The following is a 20226-nucleotide window of genomic DNA, read 5'->3' as shown; positions in this document are numbered from 1 at the left end:
CTCACTCATCTTGTGCTCACTGCAATCCCTAGACACAGCTCTGAAAAAGTCCTATCTAGTCAGTTGTCCCCTCAGTTTTTTAAATTTGTGACATTATTATTGACTAATTATAAGTAGCGTTTGTTCATCCTGAATGTTCTCCTAAGATTTTTCCTCCGTATCTCCTGGTTGCAGCTGGATTTGAATTCTGTCCTCCAGTGTATCTGCAGACATTCAAGTGTCCGCACACGCAGCTTTACCAAGCATACACTCTAGTCTCTCATTGGGTCATTTAGGTTAACTAAAACACTGAGCAGCTCTAGATGCTGCACGAGCTCCTGCAGGACCTCCATTTTGACAGTAAATCCTTAAATAACGACTTTGTGTGTAAGGATTTCCAAACAGCTTCCCACTCACAGCAGTTTCATCTTGACCATGCAACTCTAATCTGCTTACGAGAATGCCACACTTAAGGGTGCCAAAGAGCCTTACTCAAACCAAGACACATGGCATACGCTGCTACTCCTATGCCAAAAAGCCTACTACCCTCTTGCAGAAGGAAAACAGGTTGGTCCGACATTACCTGCTCTTGACAAATCCCCCTGCTGACTCGCTGCCTTCCAGGCACTTACAGGCAGTCGGGTGGACACAACACACCAACAGAAAAGGTAGAGCCAGGAGGAATCAAATGTGATTACAGGAAGCCTAAATCATTGTGCGGACAGGTGATAAGCAAATTCAAAAAGGCGCTCTGAGAGACAGCTGTGAGCGATGTTTATAGCTGCCGCATTTTGAGCACTGGGAGATGTGGTACAAGAAGACTGCAAGAGCCAGTAGAGGAGACTGATATAGAGTATCATAAATTATAGAAGGATGATTCAGTACTCTTTGGGGGAATTAAGACATATGGCCTTCATTAAACATATCTGAGACAACAGTGAAGGGAAGTTTTGTATGTTGCAGGGGGTTTTTTTGTTCGGTTTTGTGCGGGACTTTGTGTCTTTTTTTCTTTTTTTTTTTTTTTTTTTTTTTTTTAACATTCTGGCTCCTGCAATTCTTTGTTTAAATATCAGATGTAAAAAAATAACCAAACCCAAAACAAAGCCAGAGAAGAACATATTGATCCAAATGTGTCAGAAAACTGCACTCCCCAAGATGCTTTTAATTCCTCTCAGGAAGTGGCAAAGAAAGGCCAAATACAACAGATGTATTATAACAACACAAATACGTAACCTTCCTTCTTTTTACTTAACATAATCAATATCAAATATTTCATCTTTATTTTTTGATGAGATGAGGATTCTCAACTGCTGCAAAAGCTCCAAAATAGATTTAGAATTAACACCAAGCTATGATGTTAGCCTAAGTCTTTCCAGACTCACCCTCAAATGGCAGCATATGCGCAGAAACTAGCATTAAAATATTTACTTGGTTAGTTTCGTGGGATTTTTCTTTTATTTATATTCTATATTTATTTTGTTAATGGTCTAAATTGAACTTTATGTAAATAGACGGCACACCCTAACCCGCCTGTAAAACAATTATTTGTCATAAATTAAAAAAAAAATATGCCTGATAAAGAGCTAAGCATCACAAGAAAGTTCTCGTGAACATATTTTCACTATCTCTAAGCAACGCAATGACAACAATCTCAGTAGAGCTGGGACACTAAGTGCCAGAAAGTGTAAGACAAATTGTGCTTAAAAATATTTTTGCAGTTGAAAAAGTACCTACTTTCAAAGTACTTATCACCATCATCTAGAGAAAGGTAGATTAAAGTGTTAATTGCTTACTGAAAGGCAGTTACACCTCAACATGAAGTTCAGCTTACAAAAGTTTTTATGTCAAAGTCTAGCTTCCATGGACTGTAAAGGACTAGAAAAGATCCTAAACTCTCTGGAGACCTCTTTTCCACCACGGGCAATGCCCGTGGCTTGCACTGAGACCCTGTATTCCAAACTTCATACATGTATGCATTTCCTTTACGACGACGTATGACAGAGGCATCTGCGCCTTCTTCCTTACAGCAGGATGTCTTTTGGTGGGGACACCACTTGAAACTATACCTCATTAGCTACTTCTGTAGCGTGGGCAAAACATTTGACCGCAAAAGGTAAACAAACCCAAATCCCTGCTCCAAACTGGCCATAAATTAAAGGATTACAAAAAGAAGGAAAAAGTAAATCAGAAGTGGAATCAATATAGTCTTTTTCTCCCTGGTAACTGCATTAAACAAACAATTGGCTAAAAAGCCTGTTATATTATCAGGCTAATCTACTACTAACTTCTGGAAACAGAACTCTAGTCGAAAGACATTCAGAAAACGGAATCCCCATTCTAAGGTTTTGATAGAATTTCAAGAAGAAACCAATGTCCTTCATTAATTTAATGGATTCTGGACATCAAGAAATAGGTTTTTGGAAGATGAGGGGCATGTATAAGGAAAATATTTTAGTATTGGGAAGATACCAGTTTCCACATAGAGCAAGAGGACAGTGGAGTTGACAAGGTGTGCGAGGAACACCAGAACAGTTTCTGAGTTTTAGGACAAAAAGGTAGATGCTTAAGATGATTTGTGGAACAGCACTGGTGGAGACTGCGGCATTGCAAAGTCCCTGTCAGACAAACAGGCTGTCTATATTGCCTGCTGGCTAAAAAAGAGCAGAGTGCACTTATGGAGATAAGGCTTTTACTCTGCACTGTGCCAAGTGTTTTCTCAGAGAATAAGCCACTTCACATTTCTATGTCTTAGTTTCTTCATCTGTAATATGAATATAATAATCCACACCCAATTTACAGAAGGGTTTTGCAGTGCAAAACAATATGGCTAAACAAAATGTTTCTTTAGCAAGGCAATACCTGACACCGTTCAGCGCATGACGTTTCTCTGACGTCCCCCTACGCTTTCGCTCTCCTTCCCCTGGGCTGTTAGCCAGTCCTTGTCAGATTTGACCATCTGCTGACCACTACACGGGCTGCTCCCGACCAGCAGCAGCGTGTGCTGGCTGCAGCCAGAAGCACGAGGAGCTTTTTGAGAGACAGCACAGGGAAGGAGGGTGTGGAATGAAGTCCCACCACGGCAGCTCCACCGTAGCTGTAGTCCTACTGCTGAGGGATGCCCTATGAAACAAATCCGTAGCAAATCAGTTTCCACCGCTTTCCCTTTTTAATAGTGGAGAACGATACGAGTACTCGTGGTGCTTGATAGCAACAGTCCTACTACTGTTGGTGCTGTAGGAAAGCTCCGCTGAGCCTCCCCAGCAGGTCTCTCTTTCATCTTCTCCCCCACAGCTGCCTTAACTGGAATAGCAATCAGCCTAATACAGCTTGATAACCATCATCCCACCAAGGAAGGGAAAAAGGTACGGCAGCACTGGAAATATTCTCTGCCATTTGAGAAAGGCTTCCTGTCAGTTGCTGCTCTCTGCAGAAGTATATGTTTAAACACACTACCTAGAAGACTGCTATTTTTAGTACAGGGGTGCACTTCAAAGCATTTCCTGCTCAGAAAGTCACACCAAAAGTAAAAGGAGAAAACGTCATGGCTCTGCTGCCTCCCAACACCCCGATCCCCCTTGCAGAGGCCATCCCACTGCCGCTCTGCTGCGGTTTCCAGAGAAACTGCACACTCCAGTGACTAATTACTTAAAAATACAACATTCCTCGGGGAGGAGAAGTTTTAAATAAACCTGCAAAATAGGTAACACAAGCACACGGCTAATTTTTACACACAGGAGGAAGAAGGCGGGTGGGGGGGGGAAGGACGCAGGGGATGGAAGAATTTAGCACAAGAATCTGTGTTCTAGTCTTGTACTAAATAGTTCCAGCTTTGATCTAAATTTAGGCAATGAGCACTTCCTGTGGGAGACCGTCTTCCAAAGCTGAAAAGTTTTTGATGCTAAATATTTTCAGTGATTTTATAATTGGGGTAAAGTGGTTATTTGTTTAAAGGCCTGGCCTTCAGCTAGATAAACGCTTACATTATTTTATATTCCCCACCATTTCATCTCCTACTCCACGTTGGACTTCCCCTGTTTATTCAGCTCCGGGTTTCACTGCATTTTAAGTAGGTTTTAGAACGCTATTTACAACCAGCGGGAGCTACAAAAGCCCTTCTGTCATTATCCAGCAGCCTTCCATCACAGCTGTGGGACTGGCTTCCCCTTACCTCAGTGCTGAGGAAGCCCCAACACTTCAGCCCTTACCACTTCATCACGACTCCTGCACCGCTTCGTGGTTTTCTGAATAGCCCCGACTCCTGGACCTTCCTGTACCTCTGCTCCCCTTTCTCGTGGGAGACAATGTCTGTCTTCAAATTTTAAGAAAAGGCAATACATCCATAGTCCATACGCCAACACCCTCAAATCCCTCCCCTGACCTCAGAGACACGAAGCCTAAAAATAAAAAAATGAATAGACTATTCACTTTACAAAGTTCATAATATTGGGGACCTGATTTTCAAATGCTTGAGGCTGGCAATGCTTGTAGACACTGAAGTCTCTTTCTTGAAAGCCACTCTTATAGTTACATATTTACATTTAGGGTGAGACACAACTTGCCTATCTTTAGTCATGAAAAAGTAAGGCAGCTAGTTTAAACTGAACATCTAGGCTACCACTAGTCAATGGGAACATCACTAGAGAGCAGCTTACCTTCCCTATTTCAGACACACATTAGGATAAGATAAAAAAAATCCCGGAGTATTTTTTCTGTTTTTCCATCAACGATAAAATGAGCTCGTAGGACTACCTTGGACTGGACAGCCAACTTCCACAGGGGACAAAACCTGCTCTTTGCGAATGGGTTCACAAGCTAAGCTGTTTCTTGTCTACTCCACAGAGATCGTGAAAGAGGAAATTTTAATTCTTTGACAAATTTAATTCTTGGGGAGTAAACCATCTGAAGACCATGATTTTTATCTACTTAGACATAATTTTTTTGGTGATTACCAAATTCTATGTTCTTGTCCAGTATCAAATACTGAGAACCAAAGGATCTCTGCCTTCAATCCAATATTGACTTTAATGTGTAAGATCTGAACTAGGAATTGAAGTCTATTAAATATTTTTACAATAGTTTATTGTTGCCAGTTCAGCTGTGAATTTCTTGATATCTGTGTCTTTCTAGCCTAACAAAGCATAAGTTCTCACGGAGAATCTAAGCCCTCCCTCTACAGGCACTACAAAATAGTAGCTGTATTCAGGACTAAACTAACATCCAGGCTTGAGGATTAATCCCTGTAGAAATTAGTGTAATTTGGCTCAGTTCCCCCTAAAGCATGGGAAGGATTGAAAAACCACAATTGCTTCTACATAATGGCAATAGCTGTTAAATTCTGTTGAAACACAAGAAGTGAAGCAACCTTAGGAGACGCTTGGATAACTGAGATTTTAACAATGCTGCATCCCCACTGTAGTGGTGTGTTTGGCCTCTACATTTGTGGTTATAACCATCGTTGAAAGAACTGTCTACTGGTTAGAGACTGCCAAAAGGGCAAAGTGAAAAAAAAAATTCAATGCTGTGACTTAGGGCTAAGAAAATGTTGTCTATCCCTCCTCAGCCTGAAAATACAATATAGAAAGTATAAAAAATGATGTATTTATATAAACACAATAATAAAAATACAACAGATTTACAAAAATAAACAAGCTCAAACCCAGTCTGCACATTAAAAATACACAATATTTTAAAAGTGAAGGATATGGCTATGAATGAGAATCATGAACATTTGCACAGTGTATAATCTGATCATGATTTACAAACTAAAGCTTCATGCACAGGGCACTGCCTAGGGATTAATGACCAGCTGGGAGAGTTGATAGTGTAGGACAAAGCTAAGGATCATTAACTCCAGCTAGTTATAAACTCCCCAGAAAATGCCTTATACTAAAATTGATATTGTAATTACCCATTTTATAAATAAAATAAACCGTAATATTGAAGTAGCAAATTGCTTTTGCTGCATCCCTTTTTCTTACAAAGCTCTGAAAACTGAAGCATTCTGGGTGATGTGAACCTGGTGCTTTTTGAAAGTGAATTCTGCATGAAGGCCAGTGAAATAACACTTTTTAGCACAGGTCCTAACAACATACAGTTTATTAGTATGTTGGGCAGCAGAGCAACAAGCAATCGTGCACAGAACACAAATTCTGAATGCAAAATTCAATGCAGATAACCTTGCACAGAGAGAAGTGATCTCTGCACTGAACAGTTAATCATCCATGGGAACTTGGGGTTGAATATAAAAACTTTTCAGGTAAAAAAACCAAACAAACAACAACAAACCCCCCCTAACTGGCACAGAAACAAGGGAAGTCTATTTGCCTTGATTTTAATTTGCAGCTCAAGTATAGCACAAAGACCAGTAATGCAAAGTTGGTATCAGTCCTTTCAAACAACTCCTGTCCTTGAGCACGAACCTGCTTTACATGGCAGAAGCGTAGTTGCTATGCTGGCCTAGGTCAAGAGCCCATCTAGCCCACAGCAGTTCAACAACAGCCTATGGGAAAAGCTGTCAATAAGTTAGCATTAACCAACAGTTACAAGTATTTTCTCTTCATCTGACAACCATCTGGGAAAGGTTCCCCAGCGTTCAGTCCCTGAGTTATCCATCTCCTCCCAGGCAGAGTCTGTTCTTTTAGGCAGAGTGATGATCACAACTTAGTAACACCAGCTGGAAAATTGAGTGAAGACTGGATTTCAAAAGACATGTAACAGCCTCTTGAAGTGTCAAGAGATTACTCCTAGAGGAAGTCTGGAAAAAATTAAGATGGCAGGAATGCAGGCCTAGAACATCTCATTCAAACATACTGCAAAGATTTGCTTACCTGTTCGTTAGGCTCAAAGCTTATCTCTTCTTTTTCCGTCCTCATAGCTATTAACTTTGTGCTACCGGAAGGGTCTGTCTTACTGTCCAGCCGCTCCAGTTTTGGGGGTATGTCTGGTAAACCAATATCTTTAGTATCATCTTTATCTAGCAAGTAGCGAAGTAGTGCATTATTATTCTTCTTAGGACTTGCTGGCTCCTGTTTAACAGTCACCTCTGAACCAGGAGCTGTGCTACTGGACTCCTGGTTCAGTTCTTTGCCTGTGGCCTCTGCTGTGAGCTTGGCCAAATCTACAGGAGAACTACTGTCCTGCAATAGTCTGTGCAAAATTTTATGCTTCTCCTTGAGCGAGGTTCCATGTGCTGAACCAGACCCAGGCAACCCTCCCGTGGAGTCCTTGCTAACGTCTCCCATGGTACTGGACAAAGGCGAAGGCTCCATCTGATCCGATTTGGTGGTCAGCAATTGTAAGAGCTTTGTCTGGCTTTTTCCATCGTGCAGTTTATTCTGTCCATCAGGTCTCTCGCCACTGACAACCGGTGGCATGTTGCTTTCGCTGTTATCTTTCTGTTCTCCTGAATGGCAGCTGCTCTCTGCTTGTCCAGTTGTACCTTCTGATTGCTCCCCGTATAGTCCAAAGCAGTCTTTAGAGTCCAGGCTACCCATCTTGCTTAGCTGGGGAGGATTCATATTCACAGGGGAATTTTGTAAATTTCCCATTTTTAGGTCAGGTGAAGCCAACGACGATCCTAGAGAAACGCCATGGCCCTCGCTGAGGGCCTGAAGTGCGTTCAGGGAACTGTTGGTGTAGTTATGGCTATTTCCTGTGCTGCTGCAGACTCCCACAGGTGAATGCAAGCTTCCTGCAGGGGAGAACTGACTGGGTGGGATGCGAGGGCTGCCTGCCACTCCAGGGCTCACACGATGCCTTGGGGAAAGCATAGAGTTTGGCTGCCCTGGGTTCATGCCGGGGCTGCTTTGTGAGGGGCTATTCATTTTTAGTGCATAGTTACTACCCTGAGGAGTGGATGCTTGTATGCTTGACACATGGTTCATTCCCCCTGAACCACCAAACCTGCCTGCTGGCATGCCCATTTGTTCCTTTGGGCCGTTTATGGCAAAATTTATATTGCTACTGATGGTCATATCCTGACCTGGGTTCCCACTGCACATGCCCTGATGGGCAGGGCTGCTGGAGCTAATTGGGTTCAATATCTTCCCCATTCCTTGTCCAGTCAAATCCTGATTCATTCCACAGACGTTCTGCTCTCTATGTGGCAAGGGGAAGAAAAACAACCCATTAGCTAAAATGACGGTGGCCAACTTGCAATTACATTATAGAAGAAGCAGCAAAATCCCAAACCTTGCTTTAAAATAACACAACAAACCTACAATTAAATTGACAATTTGACAAAAGTGATATGCAACTCCCAACATGGCTGCACATTAACAGTATGGTTTTTCAGTACCTCATTAACAAATCAGTGGAAGAGAGAAAAAACAAAATTATACCTCATTTAAATGACAGTCATTAGAAATGTAGATAGGTTACAATTTCAGACTCTCTCCCTTTAATGTATATCTTTTCCCTACAGTTCTGCAATAGCTAACTTCTAGAACTGACAGAAATCTTATCCGAAGCATATGACCCAAACAAACACGTCTTACAAGACAGCTGTGGACAGCTGTTTGAAGGAGTTTTGAATTTCTATGGGTTAGCCCCACCACAAGTCCAGAGTGGGCCACTTGCCCACCAAGTTCATAGTGAAAGGAAAGTTGAAAAAGTCGCATTTCTACACTGCCAGAGTATTTCAATACTGCTCCAAAAAAGCATGTGAGCCAAGAGAACTACTGGATACTACTTCAGAATGGGAACAGTCTGTTAGCAATTGTCCTGCATGGGCGTTCAGGAAAAGAGGAGAAGAAAGAAAAACCCCCACACATAGGAGCTGAAACTCATATTTTAGAAATGTAGGCTGTAAGACAGAGGAAACAGAAGAGACACACACACAGAGAAAAAGCTCTTGTGAGAGCACCTGGAGATCACTTCTCTTTTCCTCAGGAGATTTTAATTAGTTTATGGGAGGATGCACTATACTTTTTACTTCTGGGCTAAAACTTAAATCAGAAAAATCAGACATATTCCCAAATGCTAAAAGCTATAAAAGAGACAGTGTCAAGTAGATTAGGACGAAAAAAATTAGGTTCTGAGAAAAATCAAATCAACTCTGGACTTTCAAAAACAAATACTAAAGGAACATTGCTAATATGTGTTTTCCATGAGATGAAAGCCATCCCTGCTTGCACAAGATAAACCTTCACATTTTGTTAAAGCATGAGAAGTGAAAGAACTGAAGCATGCAGAGTAGCGAAGCTTGTTACTCTGTATTTGTTACCTTAGGTATAAAGGCAAAAGTGAATGACATGAACTATAAAACGAGAGGTTGGTTTTTAAAACTTTATTACAAATACAATAGTACCAGTGTTCTGCTAAAAAATAGCAAGAAAATCTGCAAGTACCATTTTTAACTTAATGGTGCTTTTTAAAATTTAAAATGTAGCACTTCATGAAGTACCAAGCATCTTCAGCAATCCAAAGAAAACTAATTTCAGACAGCTTTTGGTCAGGTCAGTTTCCAAATCTACAATCTCTGTAGAATGGTTTCAGTTTTAATTACGTTTAGAGGTGTTTTCTTCCTCTCAAAAAAGTGATACTGTGGATACAGGGAGACAGCATTGTAATTGTAATCAGCAAATAAAACCTGAAACAAAATCTGCCACAAGTATGCCAGGACATGCAATGACTTAATTCAAATTTCATGTTGGAAGTTCTGAGGTCAGTGATTACTTATCCTTGACTTTAACGTATTATTGTCTGTGCGTTTTTTCTTAAAAACTAATAGTGGTGACATTTCTCAGGATTGGACATATGAAAGCCACTACTCCAAGCACCAGAAAAGACAAGGAATGAAGAGAGACAAGGAATTAAAATATGCAGTTTGTCTAAAATGCAGTTCTAATAATCATAACATATTCTTTAAAGAAGACCCAGGCCCAACATATGACTGACTGTGAACTACAGGAATTTAATCCTTCAAAGTTTTCTAGATTTAATTACATTTGGAAAGTTTTGTGTGTCTACTATGCAAAATACAGGAAATTAAAATACTGAAATTAAGAACATGAGATTAAAGGAAATTTTGTATGTTTAATGGAAGATCTTGATGTGAAAATCCAGCATGCCATTTGTAAGCCCTGAAACAATCTTACAGTCTTTTCCTACTGTAAGCACTGAATTCAAAAACTTATTTTGTTTTCATGCTATCAGTTCTAGGTCAACTGAACATCTATCAGCCTTAAACAATCTATTTGCTTTGGCAACTTTTTACTTTCCCCGTCTCTCTGCAGAGCGTGGATGTAATAAACCAGTGAGGATTACCTGTGAAGCATATGCAAGGAGATTACAAGTTGAGGTTCACTAGTCGTCTGAGAACGGATGAGCTTGCTCTTCGTTTGGGCAGAAACGATAGTGCCATCGGACAAGGAAAACCGATAAACAGGACTAAATGCTAGTCCCTGCCTCAGCACTGCAAGCAAGCAAAATAACAGAATTAAATTAATGAGGTACTACAGTACAGGTAGCTTAGTTGCTCAACATCTGATGTTCTAAATCCATCAGCACTGATACCACAGACATCGTGTTAATTTCTTCAAAAAAACCAAACCAAACCAAACTGAACACAGAAGAAAAATTTCGAAAATAAATAGATGGGATGCATATAAAATAAAGGATCCCACATGCTGTAGGGTGATCAAAAGAAAACTGATAAGGAGTGACAGCAAGTACAGGACAAATACTATGAAATACAGAATATTTCAGGAGTGCACCAAGAACTCCTCAGTGTCCATTTCACTTTTCATCAAATATGTGTCTAACTCCCTTTGTTCCTCATACGTTTTTTCATCTGTATCATCTACATCACGATGATTAATATAAATGCCTTTAGTTTCTAGATCATCTGTTTCCATTAGCCTGTATATTTTCCTCCTTATTGCCTGCTTAAATTATCTTGTAACAGTTACTCTAACTACTTATTTAATTTAAAAAGTACATAAATCTCTTACACGAGAACAATTAGAAATAAGAACAACTGGAACAAGAAATTATTACTTTTTAAAGTACAAATACAAAAATATACAGTGCAAACAAATTACAAATACAATTACCTAAACCAAAAATGGGGCTGTGCTATCCTTCCCCAGTGTTAGATATGACTGCATTTCAGTTTTGGGGTTTACTTCAATGCACATATTTTGCAGCCCTTAAGTTTTCAGCGTAAATCTGAACTTGAGCAAATTCAGTTCTCTAACTTCTGTAAACCCTTGTGACATTTCTTTAATTAAAAATGAACATCATGTTATGGAAAAACAAATCTCCAAACATTTATTCTACTCTTCACTCTTTGCCATCAATGAAACAAGTCTGATCATTTTCAATTCCTAGCAGATATGGCAGGAGGGAAATACTTAACTTCAGAATTTTCATATAATTGTCTAGGGAAAAAATAGGAATGAAGCACTACAAATACTTTTAATTTCCTATTTTTTCATACATACACATTTTCTGCGGTTTTGGTTCTCTTTCTTTTTTTTTTAATTAGTAGTATAATCTGATCTTCATTTCATTGCTTGTCTTTTAATATTTCCTGTTGTAATGAAATGACATGGTTTTCCGAGTGTGGCTTTATTAAATAGTCTCCTCTACAGAGCTACCAGATTTTCAGCCTTGCAGGACTGGTTATGATTGTTTTCTTCCCCTGTCCCCCGCACTGTTATATATTGTTCTGCAAGGTTTTAAAGTATTATTTAGGCAGTGAGAAAACAGGAAGCACAATTTAAACAACCAGAAGGGGTTTTTCAGAGTAAAAATGTAAAGAAAAACAAAAACCTACAACTGTGAAACAATACAAAGCAGAATTTCACTGTTAGGTATGTCATTGTTTCAGTTTAACCTTTGGGCACCAGAAGGTCCAAAACTCTTAACTTTAGCATATACCACATCAGGAAATTCCAGTACTCAATGCCAACAGGATACAAGTGAAATCTCTACTTAAATCATTTTCCAAACTAATTCTTTAAGCAAACAAGAATGTTTCCGTATTCCTCTTGAGGAAATGCTATTTTTCTGACTGCGGCCAATAAAAACTTACCATATATTTTGCACTTTATACTGAGAGTTACTTTGAAAGCTTTGTGGTTTTTGCTGTTTATTAAGCTAATGCTGATTCTTTTTTTCACACTGCAACACTGTACATGTAGGACACCATTACTTTCTTTGCTTCTATTCTCAAACCATAATGACTTAAAAAATGCAAGGCATTCTTCAGTCAAGTGCAAAGATGCTACTGCCCAAGATATGCCTTGTTTTTCTTCTCTATACTGCAGGGCAGGGGAAGGAAACATTTTAGCCATTACTCTTCTCTAGTGCTGGATCCTTTGCAGCAAAGCAATTCCAGAGGTTTTTCCTCCTCCTCTTATCACTCACTCTCTTCGCTTCCACAAGAAGAGCCCCCTCATTTAGACTAATTCTACAGTTTATATAACGATCCTAAGCCTCTCCTGAAGAATGATAAAGTGTAAACTCCAAAACACGTATATTTTTATCACTTCACAGATAGCTTAGAGAGGACCCATTCAAACCTAAGCACTGGATGTAGGAGCTGCTAATTTGGTCAGGAACCATTTGAATGGGACGGAAGTAACAAGTGGTTGGATGCCATAACAGAAACTCCTAAAACACCTTTGGCACAGACAGGTCCTTACCTGAAACCGCTCTCTAAACCCCTGCTGTAACTTTGATTGCATACTACCTTCTTCAGCTCTGTCTGAAATCACAGCGTAAGGCTGTGAACTTTTAGCACTCCTAGTCTATATATCCCAAAAGCTGTTGTCTAAAATATCACAGTGTTTCTGTGCCCCCACATTCCCAACATGAAACCTGAAGGCTTCATGAAAGCAGAACATATTAAAGAATATTAATGCTGCATGACTAAAGCTTTTTTTTTTTTTTTTTGGTGTATTTGGTGGAATAATTTGAGATTCCAGTAACAATTTCATTTCCAAGACAGCATGCCAATTGCCAGCTGTAAACCCTGTTCTACAAACATGAACCCAAAGAACGATGCTCCTGTGCTGAAAATGTTCCAGTTATTCCCCGTTGGTTTTGAAAGGACTTTCCTGTGGACTATAAAGGGTTATTTGTTTTTAGTAATTTGGATCCATTACTAGAATTAGCAGTATCAGGGTTTTATGGAAAGAAAAATCCCCACCCAGTCACTACCACGGAAACCTCATGGGGAACCTTTCACAATGCAGTACTCTCCTACATCTTACCTACCACAATCTTGACTGAGTAGATGTGCTTGTGGTGTATCCCATAACACTTATCAGCTACATACAGTACAACAACGTAGGTTTCCAGACAGCACAAATGCTGCATCTCTGATAATTCACACTGAGTGTTTCTCACAGGAAATGTGACAGTAAAAGTCCATTTTGGTAGAGAAAAGGAATACAGGTCAACAAACTGCAATGTGTGAGTTGAGGTTCTGAAGAATAATGGGTACTGAATGTTTTGGTGGGCAACATGCAAGGGTCTTTCTTTCTAAAATACTTGCAACGCTTTGAAGATTTAAAGCACCCTCCAATATGGCATAGTTACAATGAGCAGGCTAAAACAGAGAGAAAAGTGCAAAACCTCTCCAGAGAGAGCCATCAGTGTGTTAGGCAAATCAGCTTGAAAAAGGGACTGTCAGTAGCCTTTCACTGTTCCATATAAACATAACAAAGAGAACACAACCAAGAGATACAAATGACAACCAGTTTAAATATAGAAAGTGCTAAAAATATGAAACCTAACCTTCCTGGTGATGCCTCTTGGCAAAAGATATTTCTCCCTCGTGCTGCGAATGGAACCGCTGAATGCATCTTCTCACCAAATCCTCCCAGCCAGGTTTCATAGCTGCTCGCATGGTACTTGTGTCCAGTGAAGTTATTTTGCCTGATATTAGATAAAACATTTGTTACAGCAATTTCCCCTTGCGGGGGTGGGGAAGAAATTAAAAACTCGTATTTCACAATACCTTGTAAATCCTGGCGAGTAGTAAAGCTCTCTGATGAAGGAAGAAGTGGTCTTTCCTTCATTGGAGCTCTTCTTGCAACACAAATCAAGCAAGACTGCAAATCTTAAAAGAAAAATGTTACTTCAGTAATTTGTACAGAAGAGGAAGATTTTGTTTCTACAAAGAATTCAGAAGTATTTTTTAAAAATTCTTTAAATATTTTTAGACCAAAAGAATAGATTTTGTACCAATAAAAGGACATATAGAGCTCAGTGGTTTTACATCTTCATTCTTTCCTATAACATTAAACAAGACTGGAGAGGTGTTTTTTTCTTTTTTCCTTTTTTAGAAGAAAAATTATCAAGGACTCCACCACAGCCCATAATTATTGGCATGTGTTTATGCATATACCTGTAAGCAGCTCAGCCCCTCAGGAGATAAGTAATAAAAAAGAATATACTGCACACACAGAGAGCACATTTCTTCAACACTCACCATTTTGTACCTTCTAAGCCACATTTCTTAAACATGCCCCAAATGCTCGCTGTCCCTGAGAAAGCAGCTTCATAATAAGCCATTTTTACTTATCTGAATACTTAAAATACAATCTAAGGAAATTTACCTGCTGAAGTAGTAAATGGTAAAGAACATGGTGAACCGCAATTGTCTTCAAATCCTAAGAACTCAAAAAATTGAACTTTCCTCCCAGTCAGATACATTCTTCTTACAATTGCAGTGATATAAAACTAGGATATCTCTTTAATATAAACAGTTACTCTCAATTTCAGTTACATTGGTTTAACAAATAGGTGCATGCAAGTGTACACACTCATGACCCAAGATGCAAGTACACTTCTAAAGTTAAATGAAAAACAAAACAAAAAACGTACAATTTTTCCATTTTTCGGGATTCAGAAGCCACTTTATCAACTTTACCTCACACTATTAACTGCACCGAAACTGCTGTCGCACAACAGCATGGAAAGAGAAAATACTAACACAAACTGAAAGCAGTAATTACCTTCACCGTCCTCCTTGAAGGAATTTGGTTGAGAAACAGCAAAGCACTGCATAGTTTCGTATTTCTGATGTGCTTCCTGGTTATCGTGGCCTTCCTCAGAATCAGCAAGAGGTTTTACCAGCATCCGACAATTAAAGGTATGGCTATTACGCCTAGAAGTGTCACCAGACCAAGATCCCCCGTTCACTAAGCAAAGCAAAGATCATATAGTGAGATAAATCTGGTAGCAGTCATTTCTGCTGCTTATCCACAGGAAATTAATCAAGGTGCTCCACAAACTGGTGGGGAAACAAGCTTGTATAACAACAACAATCTATTTTGAATATTAGAGCCCAAACCAGCACATAACAAGGTAGTTTATAAAATTCTCCTATTTTAAGAGCACTGCTAATTTGTTCAGCTATCGTGTTTTTTTCAAGTGACTCATAACGACATAGTAGAAAAGCAGGATAAAAGTCTAAATATCGGTGCATGTAAAAGTTATACAGCACAGTGAAAAGCCTACTGGGTAGATCAAGTTAATTTATATGCCTGGAAGAAATAAGGCAGTATGTAGGATCTGTCCATTGAATTTAAAAGTGATTAATACAAAAGAGACGGCAGCATTGTATAAAAATCTGTGTCCAAATTAGAAATAGAAAGAAAAGAAACCAATAGGTATTTATAAAAACAGGAAGCAATGCAATCAGGAATATATTGAAACACATTGTCTCAGCTACAACAGGAAAGACTGAAGGGATGAGAATGAGCTGGATGCAGTGATGGATAAAACTAAAGCCCAACACAGTGCTTAAGACAAGTAAAAAAGGAAACAAAATCCTGAGATGCACAAATATAGGTACTGGACATCAGTCAGAGTGTATTAATGTAACACCACATAAGGAAAGAGCAGGGTAAAAAAAACCCTCTTCAGTCATAAAATGCAATAAAGGCAGTAATCTACGGGGTTTATCCATTAGAAGTGTTACATTTTCAATTCTTCAGGGGTTTATAAATAAAGTCATAAAATGCTAAAGTGAATTGCATAAAAGTTTTTAAACTGCTGTGAGTAAATGAGGTGCCTAGTATTGACTTTCCCTGTCTTTTCACCTCCTCCAAAAAACAATGACACTAAACCCAATATCAATATAAATGCAAAAAATGGCTGCAACTAACAAACACAGTTTTTCAAAGATAAGGGTAGATATTGGTGAGACTAAAACCATTGAAATAAAAATTCTGCCATAAGGAGTTTTCTGGTTTTTCTTTTATATTCCCCATTTTTTGGGCCATTCTTACAATAACCAGCCTAGACAGAGAGTTCATATAGCTAATGCTGTCTTTTAGTTATTCCCTCTGGAGATCCATTAAAAATATCAGTTAACATGAGTTACTATGAGTAATTTTAACAAAGGAGAATCTGAAAAGAGTAGAGGATGCTTTTGAGAATATTATTAATCATTCATACAGCATATATATACATTAAAAATGTTAAACAGAGTGTATATGATGAAACAAAGTAGTGGAAGGACATTGTTACTGACATGCTGATTTATGAAACCAAAGTTAAATAAGTAATGGTATGATATGAGGAAAAGACATATACCTAAAGATTTTGGCAGCAGGATTTTGACAAATTCATTGTGGTCCCCTACGTGCAGGATGCTATATATGCTTGTGTTCATCAGCTCTTCTTGGTTGTACCTTAGGTACTGTGTCACATTCTCAGAAACAAACACAACATTACCTTCTGGGTTCACTACAAAGAAGAACCCATCTAGGGCCTAAAGGGAAAAAAAAAAAAGGAGAGAGAGAGGAGAGAGAAAGAGAGAGAAACATAATACCAAACAATCAGATTAATAACGAGATATCCAGAAAATAAGTATTTCCTTCAGAAGACATAGCTGAATCTTTCCGCATCCATCCCAGCTCTTATATTCTCGTCTGTAGTAGCAAAGGACACATTTCAGACTGAGCATCTACATTTACTTACATGAAACCAGTGTAAAAGCACAGAAAGGTGCACCCCTTGCAAAATAATGAAAACACATGAAAACAAACCACCACCACCCCGTTCCAAATAAACAAACATACATAATGGAAGAGGTTGCTACCTATCTGCCTGCCTACGCAGCTGGAAACCTGGACCAGAAGCTAGCTCTGCTAAATCTAGAGCCTGTTCACCCCTCTATGCACCACAGCGGGACTGATCCCAGGAAAACATCGTAAGATGTGCTGACACAAGGCAAGGAAAACACTGCCAGAAAGAACGAGAAAGGCTCTGTCCACATCCCCAGCAATGCATCTCATAGAAGTGAGGCCCCATGCAGCCAGGAATATGAGGGGTTAAAAGCAGAGAAGGGCAAAGGGAGCTGCAAGCAGGCAGTGAGCATCCAGGACGGTGCAGCTTTAGTCCCTACTCCCAGGACTGCTTTCATTTTTTTTTATTTGACAGCAGTTTAATTTGGTCCACACATGATCCAGGGAACAGGAACAGGCTTTCACCTCTTCAACTCAGCTCCATGGTATTCCAAAGGACTTAAAGTTTCTGCAAGGAAGTGTCTAAATTAGTCATTTCTGCTGATTGGTTTCCCCTCTCATCTCTTGTGATGGTGACAACCTAGCTGAAGCATTCTTTCCAAGACATCTGCTTGGATGTTATCAAGACAAGTTATCAAGTTATCTGAAGCCTAAGCCAAATACTACATCACTTCTACCTGATGAGGATAAATTAAAAATTTGAATATCAGTAAGAACTTCTTATGCAAACTTTCTTTTCCTTAAGATGCAAGCATGACTGTGGATGGTAGAAATATTTCAGAATACATCCCTCTAACTTTATGTCATATAAGCAGATAGAGAGGGATCCTTTTAAACTTAAAAGCACCAAAGCTTTTGGTCTAAGCATTCAATTAACAATTAACCCATACAGACTTCTGCAGCTTTGCCTGATTTATTCACCTTTCTAAGGACTGGTGGGAAATCACTAGCACAGTTGTTAGTTAGGCATCTCCAGAGACAGAAACAAATCAGAAAAACAGACAACCCACGACTCACTATGGGTTCATTAAAAGCAAGCGGATCCGTACTAAACCTGAACTCAGCTCACTGCAAAACAGTCTAACAAGGAGAAGCTGCCATAGCAAGCGTATACAGGCATGTAGCATTTCTGGTATGACCAAACTTGTATACTGTACAGCTTGCGTGTTGGTCTTAGCAGGCAGTTCTCAAGTACACAGGCTACAGATACATATTAAAAATATTGTACACTACTGAGCAATTAGCAAATCCAGACAGTACAAGAGAAAGCTAAGGAGGGACCTTATTTCTGTCTTCAGCCACCTAGCAGAAGGCTGAAGAGAAGACAGAGCCAGGCTCTATTCAGAGGTTCACAAGGGAAGGACGAGATGCAACAGACACAGGTTGCAACACAGGAAACTTCATAGAGATACAAAAAAATAAAATTCACCACGAAGGTGGCCAGATATGGGAAGAGGCCGCCCAAAGAGGTTGTGAAATCTCTTTCCCCAGAGATATGCAAACCTCGGCTGGACTTGGACCTGAGCCACCTGCTTTAGTCAGACCTGCTTGCCGTGGGAGGTGGGACTACACAAGCTCCAGAGGTCCTTCCCAAACTAAGTTAGTTAATGATTCTGCTAAAGGGGAGGGATAGTGAAAGCACAACACACAAGCAGAGCGGCTGAGCTCCTGGTTGCCAAATGCTTTGTTTGTTCTATTTTTAAATTACGAAATAATAAAACCCACAAATAAATGTACACGTATATACTTTTCCTGACTGCCTCTAAATTGAGATAAACCAGGTCTTTTTTCCTCCTGTTAATTGTCACAAATTCTAATCTCTGACTTTGTTTTTTATCATTGCTGCCTTTTCATTTCTGATCGTTCTCGGCTTCTCCTGTTAATTCACTTTCTTTGCAGAGCTCCCTCCTTTCCATGCGCTTTCGTAGCATTCATGACATTTTACTGCTGACTAGTATTTAGTTCAACTAACAATGATTCACAAGATTTAATTAATTGAGGCTCTAATACAATTTTCTATCAGCATCTCTGCTAGGGATTAGTGTCTTAGACTGCATTTCATCACTGCTTGAAGCCAATGGAAGCATGACGTCTTTGGTTTAGTCCTCACTACACCATGACAGCTCCTGGTACTGTCTGAGGATACGAAGAGCTGGACCAGAGAACCGAGTTGGCTGAAACCTAATACAAGAAAAAAAAAAAAAAGATGCTAGCCACATCAGTCCCCTGAACTGGCCCACCATGAAACCACATGGCCTTTAGAGCTGGCAGAAGGGTGTGGGTTTGGCTGAACCATTCTGCTTGGCAGCGGTCCACGCTTACATCAATTCAAAGGGATTGCAAAACCAAAGCCATAGCAGATGTTTATCAAAGTCCTAAGGAGAAAACTTTCAAAGGCAGAGACGGCAAGCAAGAGATTATGACAGTTACTGGCATTCCACAATAATCTTCAGTTTTCCCTACTATTTTCCTACTATAGCAACTTCTTTGGCAAGGAAGTGCTCTCTGCCGTTTCCTCACAGCTGCTTCTTGGGTTGACCACAGAAGTGGTCACCTGAGCCTCAAGTAGCACAGGGCCTTACATCCCAGTCTCCCGTTTCTTTCTATTCGATTAATAATCTTGTAGGTAAACTGCAGCAGACTTTTGAGCAAGTTAATGCACCAAGCCACTTAAATCTTTTAGAATCTTCCGCTTTTGCAATAATTTCTTAATTCTGTCCCCAGATAAATGCGACCACAATAAACAACTGTCCTTCAGAGCTATTGGTACAACGGGGGAACAAATAATGGACAACATGCTGGAAGAGAAAACAAGAGAAGAGATATTATTTTAGATTATATACAGGAATGGAAAATACATTTGTGTTCTTTGAGCTGCTGTCAGCTCTCCCTTAACTGTTTTTTCACCCTCTCTTCCTATCTACTTTCTGCTTCAACCAAGAAATATGTTAAACTATTCCTCACAGGCAGCTGTATGATGAATTTTACTCACTCTCTTCAGCTGGAAACACTCACTATTTTGAGGATTCTTCAGTTTTATTCTTTAATAAAAACAGACAATTACATTTCTAAACCAAATCAACTAATAAACTGTTCATCAGCACTGCCATTTTTATTATTATTTAGCAATGGAAAAGGCTACGTTTTTGAAGAGGTTTTATAGAGGGGTTCTGTAAAGATGAAATAACTTAATTGCATTTCGTTAAGGAGATAAAGACACAAAGAAAGTATCTGTAGTCTTTTCACAGTAAACATATAA

At 39.4% G+C, this 20226-nt stretch overlaps 1 protein-coding gene across 6 annotated transcripts in view; it reads right to left on the bottom strand.

The window, feature by feature from the left end:
* NCOA2 (nuclear receptor coactivator 2) overlaps window positions 1-20226 on the bottom strand; it is a 198014-nt gene that overhangs the window by 34366 nt on the left and 143422 nt on the right. For all 6 annotated transcript variants that reach the window (XM_087751698.1, XM_087751711.1, XM_087751680.1 and 3 more), the window contains 6 exons: window positions 16534-16711; window positions 14949-15134; window positions 13949-14050; window positions 13726-13866; window positions 10246-10393; window positions 6807-8076 (listed from right to left, as the gene is read on the bottom strand). In XM_087751698.1, the coding sequence (XP_087607824.1) occupies window positions 6807-8076; window positions 10246-10393; window positions 13726-13866; window positions 13949-14050; window positions 14949-15134; window positions 16534-16711 (2025 nt within the window). The remainder of the gene's footprint in view (window positions 1-6806; window positions 8077-10245; window positions 10394-13725; window positions 13867-13948; window positions 14051-14948; window positions 15135-16533; window positions 16712-20226) is intronic.

The sequence above is a fragment of the Nipponia nippon genome, unplaced genomic scaffold (assembly GCF_047370975.1).
Source record: "Nipponia nippon isolate SJK-2023a ecotype South Korea unplaced genomic scaffold, ASM4737097v1 scaffold_1, whole genome shotgun sequence".
NCBI classification, from domain to species: Eukaryota; Metazoa; Chordata; class Aves; order Pelecaniformes; family Threskiornithidae; genus Nipponia; species Nipponia nippon.
Note: the sequence above shows the minus strand (reverse complement) of the source record. Positions and strands in the feature narration are given on the sequence as shown.